Below are 25,019 nucleotides of genomic sequence, written 5' to 3'. Positions count from 1 at the left end.
CACAAACAAGCATCACTTCAAATGTGTGTAAATGGTCTTTTTGATGTGAGAATGCATTTTGAATTCTAGTGTTTCTAAAATGATTGGTTTGTAAGTTAATCCACACATCTGTTGGCCTCACAGTGGGCTAAACTAGACTCCTGACGCTGGTAGTCTGAGATCAGCTCCTAGAAGCAGGGCTATGTGGTAGGTAAGACCTCCTGCCTCTCCCGGCCATCCCCCACTACTTCCTCCCTCTCTTTGCCTCTCTCTCTCTTTCTCTCGTTCCTTCCATCCCCCTCTCTCTCTCTTTTAATATCTTTATTTATTTATATTTTTAAGTGAAAGCAAGTTTATTAAGAAAGTAGAGGAATAAAGAGTGGCTACTCCATAGGCAGAGCAGCTCTTTTAATATCTTTAAATTAAAAAAATAATAATTGTGGTAAATATACATATAACATAACATTTACCATATTCTTCTTTTTTTAAATTTTTTGAAACAAGGTCTCACTCTGTCACCTAGGGTGCTGGAGTGCAGTGGTGCAATCATGCTCACTGTAGCCACAACCTCCTGGGCTCACACGATCCTCCCACCTCAGCCTCCTGAGCAGCTAGGACTGTAGGCATGCACCACCACACTCGACTAATTTATTACACATTTTTTGTAGAGACAGGGCCTCCCTATGTTGCTCAGGCTGGTAAACAATCCTCCCACCTCAGCCTCCCAAAGTCCTGGGGTTACAGGCATGAGCCCCCATGCCCGGTCACATATTAACCATTTTTAAGTGTACAGTTCAGTAGCGTTAAGTACATTTCCATTGTTGTGCAATCAACCTCCAGAACTCTTCGTCTTACAAAACTGAAATTCTGTACCCATTAAACAACTCCTATTTCCCACTCCCCTAGCCCCATCAACCCCCATTCTACTTTCTGACTCTATGAATCTGACTACTCTAGCACCTCCTATGAGTGGTATTAGATGGTATTTGTCCTTTTGTGACTGGCTAATTTCACTTAGCGTATTGTCTTCAAGGTTCCTCCTATTGTAGGCTGTGTCAGAATTTCCTTCCTTTGTAAACTGAATACTAATCCCATTGTGTGTATACACCACATTGTTCATCCATTCACCTTCGACAGGCACTTGGGTTGCCTGCATCTTTTGGCTATTGCGAACAGTGCCGCCATGAACTTGGCTGTACTCAACGCTCCTCTTGGACATAGCCAGCTTTGTGGAAGATGAATTGTGGGCTAAGGTGGACATGGATTGCTTCAGTGACACTGGGTTTTGAAAGAGGGCATTGTAGAAAAAACACAAAAACTCTGAACAAAGGTACGGAGGCAGGAGGGCATCAGACATTTGTGAGATGTGTACACTGCAGGAGGGCATCAGACATTTGTGAGATGTGTACACTGCTGCGTCTAGGGCTGGGAACAGGGCTTCCAGACTTACAGGAGAACACTGGAGTCGGGTGACGGTAGATCTCAGGTGTCACGACAAGAAGGATATTCGTTTAGGTTATAGTGATTCAGAGCCCTCAGATATTCGGCTTTGTATCCTGGCATCCTTTGGCCTGGAAGTGGCCAGATAAGACTAAGAGCAGCATCTTTCTGATTCGTTCGTGTATTAGTCCATTCTCACGCTGCCGATAAAGACATACCCAAAACAGGGTAATTTACAAAGAAAAAGAGGTTTAATGGACTCACAGTTCCACGTGGCTGGGGAAGCCTCAATCATGGCAGAAGGTGAAAGCCACATCTTACATGGCGGCAGGCAAGAGAGAATGAGAGCGAAGCAAAAGGGATTTCCCCTTATAAAACCATCAGATCTCGTGAGTCTTACTCACTACCACAAAGAACAGTATGGGGAAACCGCCCCCATGATTCAGTTATCTCCCACTGGGTCCCTCCCACAACACCTGGGAATTATGGGATCTACCATTCAGGATGAGATTTGGGTGGGGGCACAGCCAAACCATATCACTTCAATATTCCGTACAAAAGTCATTTCTGTGGGTGCCATGGGGTCTGTGACTGGCAGCTTAGTGGGAGACACCTGGCGTGTCTCAGTCAGCACAGCTTTTCACAGCTGGGGTAAAGTGCCCCCATGCCAGGGTTAAGATGATTTTCCGTGTTGTATTGAAGACCTCATTGCCAATTTTCTTTTATTTTGCTCAGAAAACTCTTCCGGTCTTCCCCAAAGGAAATGAAATCCAAATTAAAGTTTTGAATATAGGAAACACTACCATGAATATATCTCTTCCTGGAGAGATGGTGACACTTGACTCATTGTCTCAAGTAAGTAAAAGGAAATGCTGCTTTCTTTTTCATCTTCTGACCCCAGTTGTAATAGGATTTAGAGAAGCTGTTTTTCTTGGTCCTTGTATGAATGCCAAGGCCAGCCCAGAAGTGAACTAAGGATCTTGATCTCATGTTGGCTGTACTCTAAACCAGTGTGTTCCACACTATGTTGTGTGTTGTGTATGCAGATCACCCAAGGAGCTGGTTAAAGTGCAGATTTTTTTTTTTTTTTTTAAGATGGAGTCTTGCTCTGTCACCCAGGCTGGAGTGCAGTGGTGTGATCTCAGCTCACTGCAACCTCTGCCCCCAGGGTTCAAGCAATTCTCCTGCCTCAGCCTCCCAAGTAGCTGGGATTACAGGTGTGTGCCACCACATCTGGCTAATTTTTGTATTTTTAGTAGAGGTGGGGTTTTGCCATGTTGGCCAGGCTGGTCTTGAACTCCTGACCTCAGGTGGTCTGCCTGCCTCAGCCTCCCAAAGTGTTGGGATTATAGATGTGAGCCACCATACCTGGTCAAAATGCAGATTCTTGATCAGGCCTGAAATGCTGCATTTAACTAGCTCTCAGGAATGCTGCTGCTGCTGGAGCCTGGAACCACCAGATCAAGGATCTAAACTGGGGGTGATTTTGATGTTAGGGGATATTTGCCCATCTCTGGAGACATTTTTTGTTGTAGCAACTGGGAGTATGCTGCTGGCATCTCATGTAGAAGCCAGGGATGCTGACATGCAGCCCTCCATAACAAAGATTACCTGGCCCAGATATTCACACTGCCAAGGATGGAAAACCCTGCTCTAGATCACTCTTGATCTGGATTCGTGGTACTCAACCTCCAGCCCATATTGGAATCACCTGGAGAGCTTTGAAAATTTTGATACACAGGTCTCAGCCCCAGAGATTTTTTTTTTTTTTTTTTTTTTAAATACAGAGCCTCACTCTGTAGCCCAGGCTGGAGTGCAGTGGCACTACCTTGGCTCACTGTAACCTCTGCCTCCTGGGTTTAAGCAATTCTCATGCCTTAGCCACCTAAGTAGCTGGGATTACAGGCACAAACCACCACGCCCAACTAATTTTTGTATTTTTAATAGAGACAGGGTTTTGCCCTGTTGATCAGGCTGGTCTCAAACTCCTGCCCTCAAGAGATTGGCCTGCCTGAGCCTCCCAAAGTGCTGGGATTACAGGCATGAGCCACCGCGCCCAGCCCTAGCCCCAGAGGTGTTGAGATTTAGCCAGTTTCGTTCCCGTTTAGCCATGGTTGAGCACCGCAACCTTAGACCTTGCCAAACTAATAATCTTGAAGGTAAAAACAAAAAGCCCGATTCCTAATGCTTGGAGCAGCCCAGTATTGATTTTCCCCAGAGCTGTTGCTTTTGCCCTGATGCTGTTCTTTGCCTAACAGTAGAAATTAGTCTCATAGTATTTATTTTTATAAAAACAAAACAAAAATAAGATTCTTGGTGAAAAAGTGTTGTTCCTGTGGTGGCACTAAAAACCTCAAGACAGAGTCTGTAAGAGTGGGTGGGAAGCTGAGGCAAATAAATGCCAACTCCCCACAGGCATTTTTTGATATCTATGAACATGAACTTGGAAATGTGGAATGCCAGATAACTGCTGTTCCAGTGTTCAGTTGCATAGTGCTGAGACTGTGATATTAACTATGTCTCTTTCCCTCCCTCTATAGACAAATGCATATATGACTTTTGATGTAAACAAACTGACAAGTATAAATATTTCTTCTCCTGGATCACCCGTCACTGCCGTAACTGACGACTTCAAGCAGGGCCAGCGCCACACACTTCTAGTGTGGGCCCCCAATCACTACCGGGTGGTAAGTGCGTGAACACTTACAGTTGACTCTTTGCTGTTTGTGATACTGGAGGCCCAAATTTTTATGGTGTGACTTTGTTTTACTCCCATATAGTATTATATTAGATCATCCTCAATTTCTTCCTTCTTCTGAAACACAAGACTTCAAAAACACCAGCCAGACTTCTAATAAAAGTATGACTGGTGGATAGGAAAAGCTAATATTAATTGAAATTTCTAAAAAGACAACCTCTGGACATCGTATGGGGTCTGTGCACGGATGTGCGTGTGTGTACAGAAGTCACACAGAGTACATATGTGAATTCTCAGGGACTTTTTCAGAGAGTTTAAAATATATAATTAATTGCACTAAATTTAAAAAGTTGCACTAAATAGAAAATTAGAGCAGTCTCTGAAAAAGTATAATAAGCCTACCAGGTAAAAGCAATAAAATACTATACATACAAAATATTTGATGAGAAAATACAGAGATCTAAATATGTCATTCGCTCATAAAAAGCTCTGTAACCTAGCCTGGACAACATAGTGAGACCCCTGTCTCTACAAAATTTTAAACATTTGAGAGTGGTGGTGCATGCCTGTCGTCCCAGCTACTTAGGTGGCTGGTGTGGGAGGATTGCTTGAGCCCAGGAGGTAGAGGCTGCAGTGAGCCATGCTTATGCCAGTGTGCTCCAGCCTGGGTGACAGAGCAAGACCCTGTCTCAAAAAAAAAAAAAAAAAAAAAAAAGCAGCAGCTATGAAGGTATAGTTGAGCTACATGAAAGGGTTGTGGACATTCTGTAAAGTACATTTAAGTGAGCTTCTATGGAACTGCAATATGGAATTAAGACTCTTGGTCATTTGCTTAATTAGGGAGCTGCTGAGTGGCTTGTTCTAAAGTTTTGGGGAGTAGTGTTCTGTGGAAGCCCAGGAACCAACGATCAAAAATTGTAGAGGCTCATGTTAGCTTTAAAGAAAATCAAAGCTGAAGAAACGGAGCCCTTCTTCCTTCTTCCTTCCTTTCTTTTCTCCTTCTCTTCTCTTTTCTCTTCCTTCCCTTCCTTCCCTCCCTCCCTCCCTCCCTCCCTCCCTCCCTTCCCTTCCTTCCTTCCTTCCTTCCTTCCTTCCTTCCTTCCTTCCTTCCTTCCTTCCTCCCTCCCTCCCTCCCTCCCTTCCTTTCTTCCATTTTTTTGTTCTTTCTCTTTCTTCCTTTCTTTCTTTCACTTTCAACAGGATCTCACTATGCTGCCTAGGCTGGTCTCAAACTCTTGGCCTCAAGAGATCCTTCCAAAGCTCTGGGATTTCAGGCATGAAGCACCATGCCTGGCTCAGAAACCCTCTTTTTTTTTTTTTTTTTTTTTTTTTTTTTGAGACAGGATCTCCACCTGTTGCCCCATCTGGAGTGCAGTGGCATGATCAGCTCACTGCAGCCTTGACCTCCCAGACTCAAGATTCATTGTCAACAAATGATTCTCCCTCCCACCTCATCTTTCTGAGTAGCTGGAACTACAAGTGTGCATCACCACACCTGGCTAATTTCTAATAGAAACTAATAGAGGCTAATAGAGGCTAATTTCTAATTTCTAATTTCTAATAGAGGCTAATTTCTAATTTCTCGCTGTGTCTCCCAGGCTGGTCTCAAACTCCTAAGCTCAAGTGATCCTCCTGCCTTAGCCTCCCAAATTGCTGGGATTACAGGCATGAGCTACTGCACCCAGCCTCCGGAGCCCTTCTAATGTAACCATATCCTTAGCTCCTAGGATAACTGTCAATACCGCATTCTCAGAGACTGAAATGTTCATCTAAACTCATTCTAACGAATATTATTTTGAAAATATTTTTATATTACTGTTTTCTCCCTCAGGTAAAGGATGATCTTAACCAGAAGCCAAAAAAAGGAGAAAATGGAATCAGGTATGTATATTTCTTTAAAATTTAAGTTTTATCAGCTTCTTATGGAAGTAATGCATACCCATAGTAAAGTCCAAATGTAACAAGGATATGAAATGAGATGATACAGTTTGTCCCAACAATGTAAGGCTGGCTCAATATTCCAAAAAAAAAAAAAAAAAAAACCAATCCATGTAACCCACCATCTTAACAAACTAAAAAGGAAAATGTACATCATCTTATCAATTGATTTTAAAAAAAGCATTTGATAAAATTCAGCATCCATTCATGACAAAAACTCTCAGCAAACTGGGAATAGAAGGGAACTTCCTTACCCTGAAAAAGGACATCAAAAACTCGAGCTAATATTATACTTCATGGTGAAAGTCTGAAAGCTCTCCACTAAGATCAGGAACAAGGTAAGAGTTTTCCACCCTCCCCACTTCTATTAAACATCCGCTGGTTGCAAGAGCAAAGATACGAGAAAAAGAAGTAAAAGCATATAGATTAGAAAGGAAGAAATAAAAATATTTCCAATTGGCCGGGTGTGGTGGCTCACACCTGTAATCCCAGCACTTTGGGAGGCTGAGGCGGGCAGATCTCTTGAGCCCAGGAGTTCGAGACCAGCCTGGACAATATGGTGAAACCCCATCTGTAACAAAAATTTTAAAAAAATTAGCCGAGCGTGGTGGCACACACCTGTAATTCCAGCTACTCGGGAGGCTGAGGCAAGAGAATTGCTTGGGCCTGGGAGATGGAGCTTGCAGTGAGCTGAGATTGTGCTACTGCACTCCAGCCTGGCTGACAGAGCGAGACTCTGTCTCAAAAAAAAAAAAAAAAAAAATTTGCTGAGTATGGTGGTGTGTGCCTGTAATCCCAGCCATTCGGGAGTCTCAGAGGGGAGGATCACCTGAGCTTGGGGAGGTTGAGGCTGCAGTGAACTGTGATCCTGCCACTGCACTCCAGCCTGGGTGACAGAATGAGACCTTGTCTCAAAATAATATAAATAAATAAATAAAATAAATTTCTACTTATAGATGACAATTGTCTATACAGAAAGTCCCCAGGACTCTACCAAAAGAAGCTCCTAGAGTCAATAAGTGAATTTAGAAAAGTCACGGGACACAGGACAAAAACAAAATCCACCACAGTTCAGTGTGCTAGCAATGAAGAGTTGGAATCTGAAATTTTACAACCATTTCATGTGTACTATCGACCCCTACAAAATATGAAATACTTAGATATAAATCTAACAAAACATGCAGGATTTGAGTGGTAAAAACTACAAAATTGCTTATGAAAGAAATGAGTGAAAAGCTAAATACATGGAGAGACAGCTGTGTTCACTGATCCAAAGATTTAATATAGTAAAGGTGTCACTTCTCTCCAAACCTAAAGTTGACCCATAGGTTTATTGCCATTCCTATCCAAATCATAGCATTATTTGTATGGGTATAAAAAATCTGCTTCGAAAATGTATATGGAAAGGCAAAGGAGTTAGAATAGCTCAAATAATTTTGAAAAAGAATTAAGTTGGAAGAATCTTACTACCACTAGTTTTAAAATGTACTGTAAAGTTACAGCGATCAAGACAAAATGGTTTTGGCAAAGAAAAAGACCCATAGATGAATGAATAATCCAGACCCAAGCAACTGATTTTTGTCAAAGGTGCAAAGACAGTTCAATGGATTAAGGGAAGTATTTTCAACAGTCAGTGTTGAAACATTTGAACATTCATACGTAAAAAATGAACTTGACCTAAACCTCAGATCTTATACACAATTCATATATAAAAATTATACTAAATTCTTATACATCTTATGTGAAAACTCAAAACTGATTATAGATCTACAAGTAAAATATAAAACTATAAAATTTATACAAGAAACGTAACCTCTTGTGACCCTGGGTTCTTAGCTATGACACCAAAAACACAATCTATAGAAGAAAAACTTGATAGAGTTCACCAAAACTAAAAATGTTTGTTCTGTCAATGTCACTTTTTTTTTTTTTTTTTTTTTGAGACAGGGTCTTGCTCTCCTGCCCAGGCTAGAATGCAGTGGTGCAATCACAGCTCAGTGCAGCCTCATCCTCCTGGGCTCAAGTGATCCTTCTGCCTCAGCCTCCCAAGTAGCTGGGACTAAAGGTGTGCACCACCACGCCCAGCTAATTTTTACTTTTGGTAGAGGTGGGGTCTCACTATGTTGCCCATGCTGGTCTCAAACTCCTGAGCTCAAGCAATCCTCCCATCCCAGCCTCCCAAAATGCTGGGATTACAGGCATGAGCCACTGTGCTGGGCCTACACTAAGATGTGAGTACAAATTTGAATACATGTACCCAGCCAATATCAGTCTGAAGAGAATAAAAAGATTCGCTACGAACTGGGAGAAAATATTTAGAAATCATGCATTTAACAAAGAACTTGTATCCGAAATAAGTTAAGTACTCTAACAGCTCAATGTAAAGAGAATTATACAGTGTGCAACTTTTTGAGGCTGGTTTCTTCCACAGCAAATTCATATAATCTTAATTTAAATTTAATTTTAAATAACCCAATTAAAAACACAAAAGATTTGAGCAGATATGTCACCAAAGGAGATACACATGACAAATAAGCACATGAACAATAGCATTGGTCTTACTAAGGGAAATATAAATGAAGACCACAGTGAGTTATCACAACACACCTATCAGGTGGCTGTAATAATTGTTTTAACCCTGACAGTACCAAGTGCTGGTGAGGATGCGGGGCACCCAGAACTCCCTTGCATTGCTGGTGGGAGGACAAGATGCTGTAGCCCCTCTGAAAAACAGTTTGGCAGTTTCTTATACAGGTAAACACTCACCATGTGAACCAGCCATCCCACTCCTAGATATTTACCCTAGAGAACTGGAAACATGTGTTCACATAAAAGCCCGCACATGAATGTTTACAGAAGCTCTGTTTATAATCACTGAAGATTGCAGGTCACCCAAATGTCCTTCAACGGGGGATGCATAAACATCCACCACTCAGCAAAAAAGGGGACAGACTGAATACAATGATATGAGTGCATTTCAAATGCATTGTGCTGTGGAAGAAGCCAGCCTGAAAAAATGACACACTTTTCTTTCTTAAACATTGAGGGTGTGGGGAGGGGCTGGTCCTGCCCTGGGTTGGAGTTCCTTTTCTCACACCTGTGATTGGAGATGTGGAGAAGGGGAAGGGAGGGACAGCTCACTGGTTCCTTTTGCAGTAGCTCTGTGGTTAAAAACGGAAATTGTTCTCTTGCCCAGTCCCACTCCCCCCAAAAAAGTGGCATTGACAGAACAATTGTATAATTCCATTTACATGACATTTGCAGAAAGCCAAAAACTCCAGGGACACAAAACACGTTAGTGATTGGCTTGAGTTAGGAGTGGAGGAAAGGTTTGACTATGGGGTAGCACAATTTTGGGGTCCACGTATTCTGACTGTGACAGTTATTTATAAATCAAGATAATGTTAAAATTTATATAGCACTGTACACCCCAAAAGTCAATTTACTATAAATAAATCTTTAATAAGAATAAACTGGGGGCAATGAGAGTAGTTCTCCTGTTCACCTCAACGTTCAACCCGTCTCCAGTCCCCTGTAGGCACAACTTTGATAATTTCTGATTTTAGCTTTTACAAGCTAGCACTAAAACACAAAATAATAGAGACTTAAGTATACTTTGGGACCATGTCTATTAACTTACTAATATTGGCTGGGCATGGTGGCTCATGCCTGTAATCCCAGAACTTTGCGAGGCTGAGGTGGATGGATCACCTGAGGTTAGGAGTTCAAGACCAGCCTGGTCAACATGGTAAAACACTGTCTCTACTAAAAATACAAAATTTAGTCAGGCATGGTGCATGTGCCTGTAATCCCAGCTACTTGGGAGGCTGAGGCAGAAGAAATGCTTGAACCCGGGAGGCGGAGGCTGCAGTGAGCCAAGATTTTGCCACTGCACTCCAGCCTGGACAACAGAGTGAGACCCTGTCTCAAAAAAAAAAACAAAACCGAAAAACAACTTACTAATACAAATGGTGGTGAAATGAACTTTTACTTTTCATCTCACCTCCTGTTTGCTTCACATTGTTAATATTTATTAGATTTATGTTTCTGTTTTCCCTGTGCTAGGCTGAGTCTAAATAATAGATCCATAAACAGGATTTACAATATGACCCTATAAATAATATTTACAACATAATAAAGTGTGATCAGTCTGCAAGAGAAAATGTTACTTTATATCCTTGAAAATGTATCCCTCCACTGAAAATGTCTTGACTGTCCAGAGGCATTGGAATCTCCTATTACATTGATGAATTGTTCAGCAGTGCCTGTCTTGGTTGCTTTCATTTCACCAAGGCTTTCTTGCACAGCTTCATCTTTTTTTCCCTGTAACCCAGTTGGCCTCTTGTTAACAAAAACATAAGCCTTTACCCAGTCTCCAAGGTTGCCAGCTTCCTAATTATGCTATTATCCTGGGAATCCACTTTTCCTCCTGAAAAACCAACTCTTCAGCACATTCTTCGAGCTAACGGGAGCACTGGCTCTGTCGTCCTGCTGAACCACTATCCCGGTAGAATTTTTCACTGTGTGCCAGGTTAATGCCTTTCTTTCTTGGATTTCATGTCATCTTTCTCAGCCTTCTTTCTACTTTTGTGGCAGCGTATGGCCAAATATCTTGTCAAGAGAAATATGAGATCAATTCCAAGTCATTGCTTGCCTGAAAATGCCTTTTTGTGTTCTCACACTTGGTTCATTGGCTGGACATCATTTTCTTCCATAACTCTGGAGGCTTGACTAAAAGATTTAAAAAAAAAAAAAAAAAAAAGCACCTGCCAATCTTTGTGGTTGATTTCCTTTTCTTCTCATCAAGCTTTCGGCATCTTCTTTCTCTTTGGTGTTCCCAGATTTCTCTGCAGTGTAACTAAACGCGGCTATAATTGTATATAATTGTATTCATCTTGCCAGCACAGTGACTTTGGGGTCCTGAGGTTCTACTTTCTTTCACATAACCGAAACAATGAAATTTATAGAAGAAAACCAAAACCACAAGTGACGAAAAAAGGAAAAAGAACTTGGGCTTCATAAAAATGGAAAAGTTTTGTGCTGCAAATGATGTGATCAAGAATTGAAAGGGCAACTCACAGAATGGGAGAAAATATTTACAAATCATATATCTGAGAAGGGACTCATATCCAGAACATAAAGAACTCTCACAACTCAGTACTAAAAAGACAACCCAAGTTTTAAAATGGGTACCGTATTTAAATAGATATTTCTTCAAAGAAGATACCCAGTCAATAAGCATATGAATATATGCTCAAAGTTGTTAGTTTTTAGGGAAATTTAAATGAAAACCACAGTGAGATACCACTGCATACCTTCTAGGTTCTGATCAAAAAGATAAGCAATAGGCCAGGCGCAGTGGCTCACGCCTGTATTCCCAGCACTTTGGGAGGCCAAGGTGGTCAGATCACCTGAGGCCAGGAGTTCGAGACCAGCCTAGCCAACATGGTGAAACCCCGTCTCTATTAAAAATACAAAAATTAGCTGGGCGTGGTAGCAGGTGCCTGTAATCCCAGCTACTTGGGAAGCTGAGGCAAGAGAATCGCTTGAACCTGGGAGGTGGAGGTTGCAGTGAGTCGAGACTGTGCCGTGGCTCTCCAGACTGGGCAACAAGAGTGAAACTCCATCTTAAAAAAAAAAAAAAGGTAGACAATAACAAGTATTGTTAAGGATGCGGGTAAACTGGACCTCTTAGCTGGGCATGGTGGCTCATGCCTATAAACCCAGCACTTTAGGAGGCTGAGGTGGGCTGATTGCTTGAACCCAGGAGTTCAAGACCAGCCTGAGCAAAATGGCAAAACCCTGTCCCTACAAAAAAATACAAAAATTAGCCAGGCGTGGTGGTGTGTCCCAGCTACTGGAGAAGCTGAGGTGGGTGGATCACCTGAGCCCCGAGAGGTCGAGGCTGCAATGAGCCATGTTGATGTCACTACACTGCAGCCTGGTGACAAAGTGAGACTCCGTCTTCAAACGAACAAACAAATAAATAAAAATTAGAACCTTATTCACTGCTGGTGGAAATCTAAAATGGTACAGCCACTTTGAAAAGCAGTTCTTTGAAATGTTAATCATAGAGTTTTACTATATAACTCAGCAGTTTCACTCCTAGGTATATAACCATGTTGACCAAAATTAAGGGTGTCAAGGCAGAAATAATTTGATTTATTGGAAGCCAAATGTGAGGATCAGCCTGGGAAGAGACATCAGCAAAGTAGGGCATGTCCTGGAGTCTGCTGCAAGTTGGAAGGCTCTTATAAGAAAGTTTAGGAAGACTGGGTGTGGTGGCTCATGCCTGTAATCCCAGCACTTTGGGAGGTGGAGGCAGGAGAATCACTTGAGGCCAACCTGGGCAATAAAGCAAAACTCCCTCTCTATAAAAATAACAATGTAAAAATTAGCCAGGCATGTGGCGCACTCCTGCAGTCCTAGCTACTTAGGAGGCTGAGATGAGAGGATTGTTTGAGCCCAGGAGTTCAAGGCTGCAGTGAGCCATGGATTGCACCACTGCACTCCAGCCTGGGTGACAGAGTGAGGCCCTATCTTTTATTAAAAAAAAAAAAAGGTAAGTTTAGAAGAGAGGGGGACTCCTCATATTAGAGCTTTCCATTTTCTTTCTTTCTCTCTTTCTCTCGCTCTCTTTCTCTCTTTCTTTCTTTCTTTTTTTTGAGATAGAGTTTCGCTCTTGTTGCCCAGGCCAGAGTGCAGTGGCACGATCTCGGCTCACCGCAAACTCCGCCTCCTGGGTTCAAGTGATTCTCCTGCCTCAGCCTCCCGAGTAGCTGAGATTACAGGCATGCACCACCGTGCCCAGCTAATTTTGTATTTTTAGTAGAAATGGGGTTTCTCCATGTTGGTCAGGCTGGTCTTGAACTCCCGACCTCAGATGATCTGCCCTTCTCAGCCTCCCAAAGTGCTGGGATTACAGGCGTGAGCCACCATGCCCGGCCCAAGCTTTCCACTTTTAGTGGAGTTTATAATACAGAGGTTATGATCACTGACTACAGATGACAACATATGGGCTAAAATGTTTTAGCACAAGACAGTCAGTACAACGTCATGATTCAGAAGCAAATCCGCGTCCTTTTCAGTGTCAGTGGGCTATGTATTAATCAGTATATCAACACAGTAAGATTGGAGGGAGTCACGATAAGACTCTCTACTGAGGGACAGGATGTAAGCCATGCATTGTGAGACCTTCCCCAGGTGGTTAATTTGGAAGCCTGCCAAATGTGCCATGTGAGGTAAGAGATGAAAACATGTCCACACAAAAACTTGTGCATGAATGTTCATTGCAGCATTATACACAATAGAGAAAACATACAAACAAATGCAATGCCCAAAAGCTGACAAAAGGTGGTATATCCATATGATGAAATGTTAGTCATAAAAAGGAATGAAGTGGCCAGGTGTGATGGCTCACGCCTGTAATCACAACACTTTTTGGGAGGCCGAGGTGGGTGGATCACAAGGTCAGGAGATTGAGACCATCTGGCTAACACGGTGAAACCCCATCTCTACTAAAAATACAAAAAATTAGCCAGGCGTGGTGGCATGTGCCTGTAGTCCCAGCTACTCAGGAGGCTGAGGCAGGAGAATCGCTTGAACCCGGGAGGTGGAGGTTGCAGTGAGCTGAGATCGCACCACTGCTCTCCAGCCTGGGCAACAGAGAGAGACTCCGTCTCAAAAAAAAAGAAAACAAAAACCAAAAAGGAATGGAGTGCGGATACGTGCCGCAATATGAACGCATGTGAAAGACAGTATGTTGAGAGGGAGAAGCTGGTCACAGAGACCTACATGGAATGATTCCATTGAAATGAAGTGGCAGACAGAGCCATAGAGACAGAAAGCAGATGAGTGGCTGCTAGGGGGCCGGGGAGGAAAGAATGGGAGTGTTTAGACATGTTTAAATGTGCAAATCCTTACCATTGTGTCACAGTTGCCTCCAGTATTCAGGGCAGCCAACATTGCACAAGTTTGTAGCTTAGGAGCCACAGGCCATACCCATGCAGCCTGGGTGTGTGTAGGTGGCACCGTCTAGGTGTGGGTGAGTGGCCGCTGTGAGGTTCCCATCACCGCAGAATCGCCTCCTGACGCATTTCTCAGACCCCATCCCCATCATTAAGTGACCCGGGACTGTGTTTTCATTTCTTATTGCACCAGCCCTAAGACACAGGCCAGGCAGCTCCGAGTCCTCAAGTCTGATGGCTGATAAGTTATAAGCCAGGCCTCAGGCCCAGCGCTCTGCTTCCTCGTCTCATACTCTGCCCACGCGCTCTCTTGCGTGTGGATGATCTTCACCTTTGATAAAAGCAGCTCTCACAGTCTAGAGCAGTGTGGATTCTAGCTAAGGCCCGTGTGGATCTGTCTCAGGCTCCATTTTCTGTATTCATCACCTATCAAATGACACCGAGGAGAAGGCCTCGGGACTTCAGGACCTGAGTTTAATTCATAGATATTTTCTCCCAGCACCTAGAATTTGACCAGTATTATTTGTTGCCACAAAGCTGATGAACCTTGGCCCCATATTTTGGGGATGGAGAGGTTAAATTGTTCTTTACACTGCTGAGGTGTACACTAGTAAGACTTACTGTTCTCTGCGTTGGATGATCTGCTCTCGGCCTTCACTCACGTGTTTGGTAGGAAAAGTTGACTGGTCTTGTTTTGGGCAGCACCCTCCTGGTCACTAGGGTTGTATGAGAGTTTCAGGGTCGTCTATAGCCTGGAACAGCTATGAAAGGGGTCTGTAATCAGCCATCCGTGCTGTTCACCATCCGTATGGTCCTATGAAGGCAAACGATTCACCGCTTCCATGTGAAATGTAGCCTCGTGGGCTTTGTAGAGATAGGACGCCTCGGACCTGGAAGCCGGTCTTACTGGATATATTCCATTCAAAGCTGGATTCCAGCAGGATGCTGACCACTGTCAGTCCAGGATCACACAGGCCTCCACCCTCTGAAGGGGATTCCTTAAAGCTGTCTCTCAGCCAGGTGTAGTGACTCGTACCCATAACCCTAGTGCTTTGGGAGGCTGTGGAGGGAGGATCCCTTGAGGCCAGGAGTTTAAGACCAGCCTGGGCAACACAGCCAGACCCTTGTCTCTACAAAATAAAAATAAAAATTAGCCAGGCACGGTGGCACACACCTGTGGTCCCAGCTACTCAGGAGGCTAAGGTGGGAGGATCACTTGAGGCTGAGAGTTCGAGGCTGCTTTCAACTGTGATTGTATCACTGCACTCTAGCCTGGGCAACAGAGCAAGACCTCATCTCTAAAAAAGACTAAAAAACCTGTCTCTTGTTACGGGGTTGGCCCACTTGTTCCTCTCCAATCCCAGGTGCCCTTCCCCACCTGAGGCTCCTAGAGGTAGGAAGTAGGTGGGCTTTCCTCCTCAACCCCTAAAGAAGGGGGGTGTCCTTTAGGAACTGGGGTCTATCTTTTAGGAACTGGGCAGCATCTCGTTTTGGTCTTTCACTACTCAAACTCTAAAGTTTTTGGCCAGGCACGGTGGCTCACACCTGCAATCCTAGCAATTTGAGAGGCTGAGGTAGGCAGATCATCTGAGGTCACGAGTTCAAGACCAGCCTGGCCAACATGGTGAAACCCTGTCTCTACTAAAAATACAAAAATGAGCTGGGCATGGTGGCACATGCCTGTAATCCCAACTACTTGGGAGGCTGAGACAGGAAAATCGCTTGAACCTGGGAGGCAGAGGTTGCAGTGAGCCGAGATTGCACCACTGCACTCCAGCATGGGCGACAGAGCGAGACGCCATCTGTAAATAAATAAATAAATAAATAAAGTTTCTGAAACAAGGAACACAAAGGCATGGCTACCTCCCTGAAGGGAAGAGGCCAGTACCTACTTCAGTCCCTGCTTAATATCCTAACGTATTGAATTAGGTTAGATTTACAAAGTACATAGAGCAGTACCTAGCACATATAAACACTGTTAAATACATTCTTTTAGGTGTGTTCTCGTGAGTGGGTGAGCAGGGATAAACCTAGGGTTCTTCACTGTCTGTCTTTATTCTCTAGAAATATTCTGAAAATATCTTAAACTCCTTCAAAATAGGGAGTATTGCCCAACTTCAGGTGCATGAACTGTGACCTAGAATATATTATTCTCTAGTTCAGTTACAAGACAGATGGTTTTCTGTTTCAGATTTGTAAATACTTTTAACGAGCTCATCACTGTCACAATGAGTGGGAAAATTTATGCAAATGTCAGCAGCAACAATGCCAGCAACTACCAGTTTTTTCCTTCTGGCGTGTAAGTACCTAGACTGAATGCTTCACTCAAAGGTTCAATAATTTTTCTTTAAAAAATACATTGAAACTTTTAATGCCAAGAATGTTAACCAATATTATTCTTTCTTTTGATAGAAAAGGCTTCACGATAAGTTCAACAGAGATTCCACCACAATGTCAATCTAATTTCAATACTTTCTACCTTGAATTTGGTAGTGCTTATACCTATCTAGTCCGAAGGAAGGTTGGTAACTCGTTTCATTGTATCAGAAGATCTGCTCAAACTCGATTGATACCCAAAGACTCACAAGCACTTAGGACATAATGATTTAACTAGAGTGATATTAGGATGTGTATTTTAAATGGGCTTAGAATTAATTCACTTGGCTAATTCTTTAACTTATTGTTGACTTACTCATTAGAAAGAATCTAAACAGACTGACTTCCCCTGGAGAATAATTTATGTTAACCAATATCTGATGCCTCTTTATAGACTATTAACATGGACTTAAGGAACTCATAGTTCAAAGAGAAGGCAGTGTTTTAAAATGACTTCCAAACTACTCTCTTATCTGAAATAAAAATGCTAGTGAACATATCTTCAAATCCCATCGCAAGTGTAAAATGTAGTGTTGCCTTATGTTTCAAATGTGTACGTACTTGACAAATCATATGATGTAACCCTAGAAGGTCAAACTCAATTTACCTGTTCGAACAATTTTTATTTTAGAAGCTATCTCAACTTCTGGTTTTTCCTCACTGCTGCAGAATGGCAGCTGCCCCGAAGTGCAGTCATTTGAAGATATTTCAGCCAACACAGTGAACATGGCTCTGCAAATCCCGCAGTATTTTCTTCTCACCTGTGGCGAAGTGGTCTTCTCTGTCACGGGACTGGAATTCTCATATTCTCAGGTTTCTTGTTTGTTGTATTTACCACCCATCTGCTATACCCCTGCCTGCAGAAAATGCTGATGGGACTTAATTTAAATCTGAGATAACGATGTTTTTTAAAAGTCTAGAAAGCATTATGGTATCTTCCGTAGAGCAAGGTCTCTGAGATCAACAAGTGTTGTCCTTACTGAATAAGAATTATTAGTCTCTTCAGCTTTGCGAGAGCATGTGTTCATATGTGTCTATAGATCCACAGTCATACCCTAGACATTTAGCGTCCAGTATTTATTACTGACTGCTACCAGAGTGATAAAGGTCAGCAGATTCTCCTTTCTGAAACAACCAAATGTAACCGACCATTCATAAAACAGCTCAATTACAGGTCTATGTCCTCACGATAGGTTTGGTTGAGGTCTCTTTATAGCTCCCAGTAAACACACCAAATAAGGTCTAGCTTTAAAAATAAAAAAAAAATATTAGCTGAGCATGGTAGAGCACGCTTGTGCTCCCAGCTACTTGGGAGGCTGAGGCAGGAGGATTACTTAAACCAGGGAGTCTGAGGCAGCAGTGAACTGTGATTGCACCACTGCACTCCAGCATGGGCAACAGAGCAAGACACTGTCTCAAAAAAAAAGAAAAAAAAAAGTTTAAAAGAATTACTGCTTTTAAGTGTGTTAGACTAATGAGCTAGGTTTTATTGATACCCAAATTAGAGCTTAATTGTTGAACTGTGTTGTCAGAACTATAGTTATAGGCATTATAGCACACAATGCCTAGTACCATCAATTTTTATAGTAAAACAGCCAAGATGAGTCAGAAAATCACTTTCTGTGATAACCTCACAGGTTAATAAAGGAGATAACTGTAATACAGGTGACAGGTGTTTGAAGAGATATTTTGGAGATGTGGCAGGAAAGCCACAGAAGGGCAAGCTTGCAGCCCAGGGCAGCCTGCATTTGAGGGGAAGACTATGCCAGGCTGGGTGGCTTCGCTTGGAAGCTCTCCTGTAGAAACAGGATCAGCTCCTCTGTAGATGTGTCCATGTAACGAAGAGGACAGCTTTGCAAGGATATGGAGCATGAAACACAGAGATTCTTGTCTACTCACCTGTGAGTGTGTGGGTGTCTTGTTACTTAAGTGATGATCCTTTTTACATTGAGGCCACCTGACTTTTCGTGTGCATTGTTAGGGTGCTCTGCTTCACTAAATGCCCATCAGTGAGCTGTGTTCTCCTGCTCGGAGGGTGACACCTGGAGCAGGACTCACTTTGCTTTGCTTCCTCAGGCTCCTTCCAACATGAAGTCGGTGCTGCAGGCAGGATGGCTGCTGACGGTGGCTATTGGCAACATCATCGTGCTCATTGTGGCAGGGGCGGGCCAGTTCAGCAAACAGGTATGGCGTGGGAGAGGAGATTGCACATCCCTCTGTCTTTCCTGTTCACGGCCATCACAGTGGCTCTCCCTAGCCCTGTCTGCTCTGTCTGGTCATCTGGGCTAATAGCTGGATTAAACTGCCAGACCAGCCAGGGCTGTTCCCAAATAGCCTTACGGCAAACTATCTGCTGATCCTTCTCCTTCTCCTTCTCCACCTTCTCCTTCTCTTTCTCCTTCTCTTTCTCCTTCTCTTTCTCCTTCTCCTTATTCTTCGCCTCCTCCTCCTCCTCCTCCTCTCCCTCTCCCTCCTCCTCCTCTCCTTCCTCCTCCTCTCCCTCTCCCTCCTCCTCCTCTCCCTCTCCCTCCTCCTCCTCTCCCTCCTCCTCCTCCCTCCCCTCCTCCTCTCCTCTCCTCCTCCTCCTCCTCCTCCTCCTCCTCCTCTCTCCTCCTCCTCCTCTCCCTCCTCCTCCTCTCCCTCTCCCCCTCCTCCCTCCTCCTCCCCTCCTCCTCCTCTCCTCCTCCTCCCCTCCCTCCTCCTCCTCCTCTCCTCCTCCTCCCTCCCCTCCCCTCTCCCCTCCTCCTCTCTCCCTCTCCCTCCTCCCTCCCTCCCTCCTCCCTCCTCTCCCTCTCCCTCCTCCTCCCCTCCCTCTCCCTCCTCCTCCCCTCCCTCCCTCCCTCCTCCTCTCCCTCTCCTCCTCCTCCCCTCCCTCTCCCTCTCCTCTCCCTCCTCCCTCCTCCCCCCTCCCCTCCCTCCTCTCCCCTCCTCCCTCCTCCTCCTCCCTCCCTCTCCTCTCTCCCTCCTCCTCCTCCTCTCCCTCTCCCTCCTCTCCCCTCCTCTCCCCTCTCCTCTCCTCCTCCTCTTCTTCTTCTCTTCTTCTCCTTCTTCTCCTCTCCTCCTCTCCTCTCCCTCCTCCTTCTCTTCTTCTCCTTCTTCTCCTTCTCTCCTTCTCTCCTTCTCCTCTCTCCTCTCTTCCTCTCTTCCTTCCTCTTCTCCTTCTTTCTCCTCTTCTTCTCCTTCTTCTCCTTCTTCTCTTCTTTCTTCTCCTTCTTCTCTTCTTCTTCTTCTCCTTCTTCTCTTTCTTTCTTCTTCCTTCTCTCTTCTTCTTTCTTCTCTTCTTCTTCTTCTTCTTCTTCTTCTTCTTCTCTCTTCTTCTCTTCTTCTCCTTCTTCTTCTTCTTCTTCTTCTTCTTCTTCTTCTTTCTTCTTCTTCTTCTTCTTCTTCTTCTTTTCTTCTTTCTTCTTCTTCTTCTTCTCTTCTTCTTTTCCTTCTCCTTCTTCTTCTTCTTTTCTTCTTCTTCTTCTTCTTCTTCTCCTTCTTCTCCTTCTTCTCCTTCTTCTTCTTCTTCTCCTTCTTCTTCTTCTCCTTCTCCTCTCTCTTCTTCTCCTTCTCCTTCTCCTTCTCCTCCTCCTCCTCCTTCTCCTCCTCCTCCTCCTCCTTCTCCTTCTTCTTCTTCTTCTTCTTCTTCTCTTCTTCTTCTTCTTCTTCTTCTTCTTCTTCTTCTTCTTCTTCTTCTTCTTCTTTCTTCTCCTTCTTCCTTCTTCCTTCTTCCTTCTTCCTTCTTCCTTCTTCCTTCTTCCTTCTTCTTCTTCTTCTTCTTCTTCCTTCTTCTTCTTCTTCCTTCTTCTTCGACAGAGTGTTACTCTATTGCCCGGCTGGAGTGGAGTTGCGCGATCTTGGCTCACTGCAACCTCCGCCTCCCGGGTTCAAGTGATTCTCCTGCCTCAGCCTCCGAAGTAGCTGGGCCTACAGGCGTCCACCACCACACCCGGCTAATTTTTGTATTTTTAGTAGAGACAGGGTTTCACCTGGATGGCTAGGATGGTCTCGATCTCTTGACCTCGTGATCTGCCCACCTTGGCCTCCCAAAGTGCTGGGATTACAGGCGTGAGCCACTGCACCTGGCCTGCTGATTCTTCTTATTTCCACTTGTTGTTAACGCAGCTGGAAATTGATAACCAAAATAGCCGGAATGGCTTAACTTGAAGTCACCCTTATGTGTTTTACTGTCAAGGGAAACATCTCTCCTAGCTTCAGTGAATGCAGCTTAGTAGCTGCCAAGCAGACACATGTTATCCTGAAACTTTCATAACACCTGGAGTTAAAGCCATCCTAGAGATGGTTATAATTTTTCCAGCCAAAATTAAATGAGGGCTCTACTGATACTTACACTCTTTCCTTCTGCACTGTAGCGTGTCTACCTCATAAGGGAGCTGTTATCCCATCCGTTTCATGACTTCCTGCACCAGGTGCCAGCAGCAGATGTGCTCATGCTGTGTGCTTATGAGCTCCAGGTGTTTCCAAGGGGGAACATGGTGCTCTTCACTTGCTAGAGTTCAGCACATTCATTTTTCCCTCGTGGGCACTGCTTGCTCTTCTCTCGGTTCCCACCCTTCCAGGGTCCAGCCATATGTCTTAAGGCTTGAGCGTTTCAGACATTTTCTCTCATCTTCCCAAAGTCTGTTGTTTCTGTACCTTAGTGCTGTTCAAAGCATGTTGTCTATATTAGCATCTATCTATCTGGGACATTCAAGAAAAGCTGGCCCTACTGTATCTGTATTGGCGCTTACTAATTTTCTGTAATTTAACTTCAAAGCACTCTCCATCTGCATGTAGCAAGAAAATGTACACACCATATAGTCATCAATATGACCTGTTTTATTTTTGTTCTTTTTCCTGCTCCAACTCTGATTTCTTCACAGTGGGCTGAGTACATTCTATTTGCTGCGTTGCTTCTGGTCGTCTGTATAATTTTTGCCATCATGACTCGATTCTATACTTACATCAACCCAGCAGAGATCGAAGCTCAATTTGATGAGGATGAAAAGAAAAAGAGCCTGGAAAACAGTAACCCATATATCATGTTGGGGGCCAACTCCCAGACACAGATGTGAAGGTCAGGAAGCAAGTGGAGGATGGACTGGACCGGCAGATGCCCTGACCTCTGCCCCCAGGTAGCAGGACACTCCATTACATGGCCTCTGGTGGGGAAGACTTCAGAATTGGAAACTAAACCATGAATGCTATTTTCTTTTTTTTTCTTTTTTCTTTTTCTTTTCTTTTTCTTTCTTTCTTTTTTTTTTTTTTTTTTTTTTTTTTTTTTTGGAGACAGTTTTGCTCTTGTTGCCCTGGCGGGAGTGCAATGGCGCGATCTCAGCTCACTGCAACCTCCGTCTCCCAGGTTCAAGTGATTCTCCTGCCTCAGCCTCCCGAGTGGGCTGGGATTACAGGCATGCACCACCATGCCCGGCTAATTTTGTATTTTTAGTAGAGATGGGGTTTCACTGCGTTGGCCAGGATGGTCCCGATCTCTTGACCTGGTGTTCTGCCCACCTTGGCTTGCCAAAGTGCTGGGATTATAGGCTTGAGCCACCGCACCCGGCCGTGAATGCTGTTTTCTAAGCAGCCAGCAATGAATCTAAAACTCTGGAAGAAGTCTTCTGTTTGAAAGGCTTATTTAAGCCACATATACACACACTGTCTTAGAGCACTGAGAGCCCACCCTGCATTTGTCATCTTCCCGATCACACAAATGATGTTATTTTGGACTAGCTTAATCTTGAAAGCGTAACAAAGTTTCCTATTCCACATTGTTCATTTCTAACACTCATGAAAACTATTCTAAAGAAGGCAGGAGCCAAGGCTGCAAGTGAACGTGCAGGTTTGAGAATGGCTGTGATAAGGACCAGCTGGTATTAACTGATAACTTTGCCTTTGGGTTTTTGTTGTTTTGTCTTTCTAGTCCCTACCTCTATTTAAATTATGGATAACTCGAAAGACAGCTCATGTGAAGGCCAGTAATGATTTTTTTGAAGTTTCAATGGTGTGAAATAAATTTCTCTTCTTAATCATAAGTGCTCATGGGTCTTTGGGTAGGGTAAGAAATCTTTAACATACTATCTGATTATAAAAGGAGCACCGGTTCATTAAAAATTCTTCCTGGTCCTGTTTTCCCCAGGGATGATTGATTGATTGATTGATTGATAGACAAATAGATAAAGGTAGGTAGGTAGATAGATGATAGATACATAGATAGATAGACAAACAGATAAAGGTAGGTAGGTAGATAGATGATAGATAGATAGATAGATAGATAGATAGATAGATAGATAGATAGATAGATAGATAGATAGATGTAGATAGATGATAGATGATAGATAGATAGACAGACAGACATGGGTAGGTAGGTAGATGATAGATTAGATAGATAGATAGAGACTTATATTACTAGGACCTTCCTATGTACACATTTGTGTACCACTTCCTAGTGTTTTTCTCGATACCAACATTTTCTGCTGGCGTAAAAATTCTTCTAAAACATTGTAAACACCTAATGCCTAACTTATCCTATAGATGTTTATCATTTAGCCATCCCAGGTGTCAGGTCCAGAATGAGTCTACCTTGGCACTCCTACACAAACAAGCCACAGTTCTTAGACAAACTAGTGCACAACTCTGAAGATTGAAACTGGTTCCTGGATTCGAAGGAAGAGTTCGCATTTGGCCTCTAAAACGCTGGTATACAAGCTCGTCATTGCACCACAGGGGCTGCACTGAAGGGGAGACTCAAAGTCCAGAGTGCAACACATGTGATGATCAAACCTGAACACTTTTTCTAGCCTTGGGATCAAGTCCTAATTCCTTGACTAGGGCCCGTGAGGCTCTTTTTCCCTCTGGACACACTCCCTTTCTCTCTATGCACTCGGATCCTGCCAGCATTGGGCTGCTGTTCCTTCGTGGAACACGTCACATTCTCATTCCCAAAACAAAAGCCAAGAAAAAGAATATCCCAAGACACTTAATTCTCTACCCACCACCCCCAACCCTCCACCTGGCGAAGCCCTCTTCATTTTCATGCCATGTCCTCCAAGAGTTTTCCTGTCCTCCCTCCCTCCCATGCTAGGCTGTGGCCCTGCTCTGAGCTCTCGTAACACATCTTAACGTTTTCAAGTTGCACAGACCTCAGTGGATCATAACTATCTAGCTTTTCCTAGGCCAAAAGTTCTGTATATCTTGTTCACTGTTCAATCTCCAGAACATAGTAATCCTCTATTTGTTTTTTAATTTTTAATTTTTTTTTTTTTTTTAGAGACAAGTTTTCACTCTGTTATCCAGGCTGGAGTGCAGTGGCACAGTCATAACTCACTGTAACCTTGAACTCCTAGGTTCAAGGGATCCTCCCACCTCAACCTCCCAAGTAGCTAGGACTACAGGTTTGTGCCAACCACACCCAGCTAAGTTTTTAATTATTTTGTAGAGGCAGGGTCTCATAGGCTGGTCTCAAACTCCTGGGCTTAAGACCTTCCAAAGTGCTGGGATTACAGGCATGAGCCACCAAAACCAGCCCTAATGCTAACTCTTACAGTTGCTGTGTAACTTTGGGCAGGTTTTGATCTTTTTAATCTCATTTCCTCTCCTATGAAATAAAGAGAATACCAGGCAGACAATGTGAGGCCTTAAAAATCCTTTATTTGACTGGGTCCAGTGACTCACGCCTGTAATTCCCTGCACTTTGGGAGGCTGAGGTGGGCAGATCACTTGAGGTCAGGAATTTGAGACCATCTGGCCAACATGGTGAAACCCCATCTCTATTAAAAATATGAAAATTAGCCAGGCATGATGGCACATACCTGTAATCCCAGCTACTCGGGAGGTTGAGGCAGCAGAATCACTTGAACCCAGGAGGCAGAGGTTGCAGTGAGCCGAGATCACGTCACTGCACTCCAGCCTGGGCGACAGAGTGAAACTCCGTCTCAAAAAATATATATATAAATAAAAAATAAATCCTTTGTTTAAGGGTGCCTGGCACACTTATTCATGTATTTGAATGAAGGCCGTTATCATGCCCCTCAACCAAGTCTGATATTAACACATAGTGTGCTTCGCGTGTGAGTAACTATCATGTAGTGTGCTTTGCATATGGGTGGAAATGATGCCTACAAGCTCTTCTTCAACCTTTGATGGACAAGCAGAGAGTGCAGAGGGGAGCTTGGGCATTTTGCCCATTGGATTGACTTTTCAGAGTAATCCTCCCTCTGGCTCTCATTTGGCCACTTCCAAGCCTAATGAAGATGGACAGACGCCAACACGGGTGCCCTCTTTGTAAGACCTCACGCAATTACAAATGTCATGGATGGGGGTGGTGGAGGGGAAAGCGGAGGCCACACCAGTAACCTCTGCTTTTCTGCACTTTCCTTGCAGTTCATTTTTTTGTGTTTTGTGCCTTTCTCTACATTCCACGCCAACCAATGTATAACCAAAATAGTACACTGGCTTGACCATTGTCTACTAAAATACAATTCAGCATGGGTTGGGAGGAGCTAAAGAAGCCCTTGGGATGGAAATGCTTTAATTGGACATAGCAGGACTTCATATCTTACTCCTAAAAGCCAGCATACCTTGACAAGTGTTCACAATGCATATATGAATATTTTTCATGTCGGCCTATTCTTGTTTTG

General features: G+C 43.7%; 2 protein-coding genes across 2 annotated transcripts in view; one reads left to right on the top strand and one right to left on the bottom strand.

Annotated features, from left to right (window-relative positions):
- The window catches only part of SLC15A1 (solute carrier family 15 member 1), a 71,208-nt gene extending 48,799 nt beyond the window's left edge, over nt 1–22,409 (top strand). Inside the window, exons 17-24 of the mRNA XM_050766025.1 lie at nt 2,155–2,274; nt 3,960–4,106; nt 5,949–5,998; nt 16,214–16,321; nt 16,435–16,543; nt 17,068–17,211; nt 18,475–18,582; nt 21,264–22,409. Coding sequence (XP_050621982.1) covers nt 2,155–2,274; nt 3,960–4,106; nt 5,949–5,998; nt 16,214–16,321; nt 16,435–16,543; nt 17,068–17,211; nt 18,475–18,582; nt 21,264–21,455 — 978 coding nt within the window. The 3' untranslated portion in view covers nt 21,456–22,409. The remainder of the gene's footprint in view (nt 1–2,154; nt 2,275–3,959; nt 4,107–5,948; nt 5,999–16,213; nt 16,322–16,434; nt 16,544–17,067; nt 17,212–18,474; nt 18,583–21,263) is intronic.
- Nucleotides 1–25,019, bottom strand: part of UBAC2 (UBA domain containing 2) — an 885,094-nt gene that overhangs the window by 681,651 nt on the left and 178,424 nt on the right. The gene's annotated exons all lie outside the window — the stretch shown is intronic.

Source organism: Macaca thibetana, chromosome 17 (assembly GCF_024542745.1).
Source record: "Macaca thibetana thibetana isolate TM-01 chromosome 17, ASM2454274v1, whole genome shotgun sequence".
In the NCBI taxonomy this organism is placed as follows: domain Eukaryota; kingdom Metazoa; phylum Chordata; class Mammalia; order Primates; family Cercopithecidae; genus Macaca; species Macaca thibetana.
Note: the sequence above shows the minus strand (reverse complement) of the source record. Positions and strands in the feature narration are given on the sequence as shown.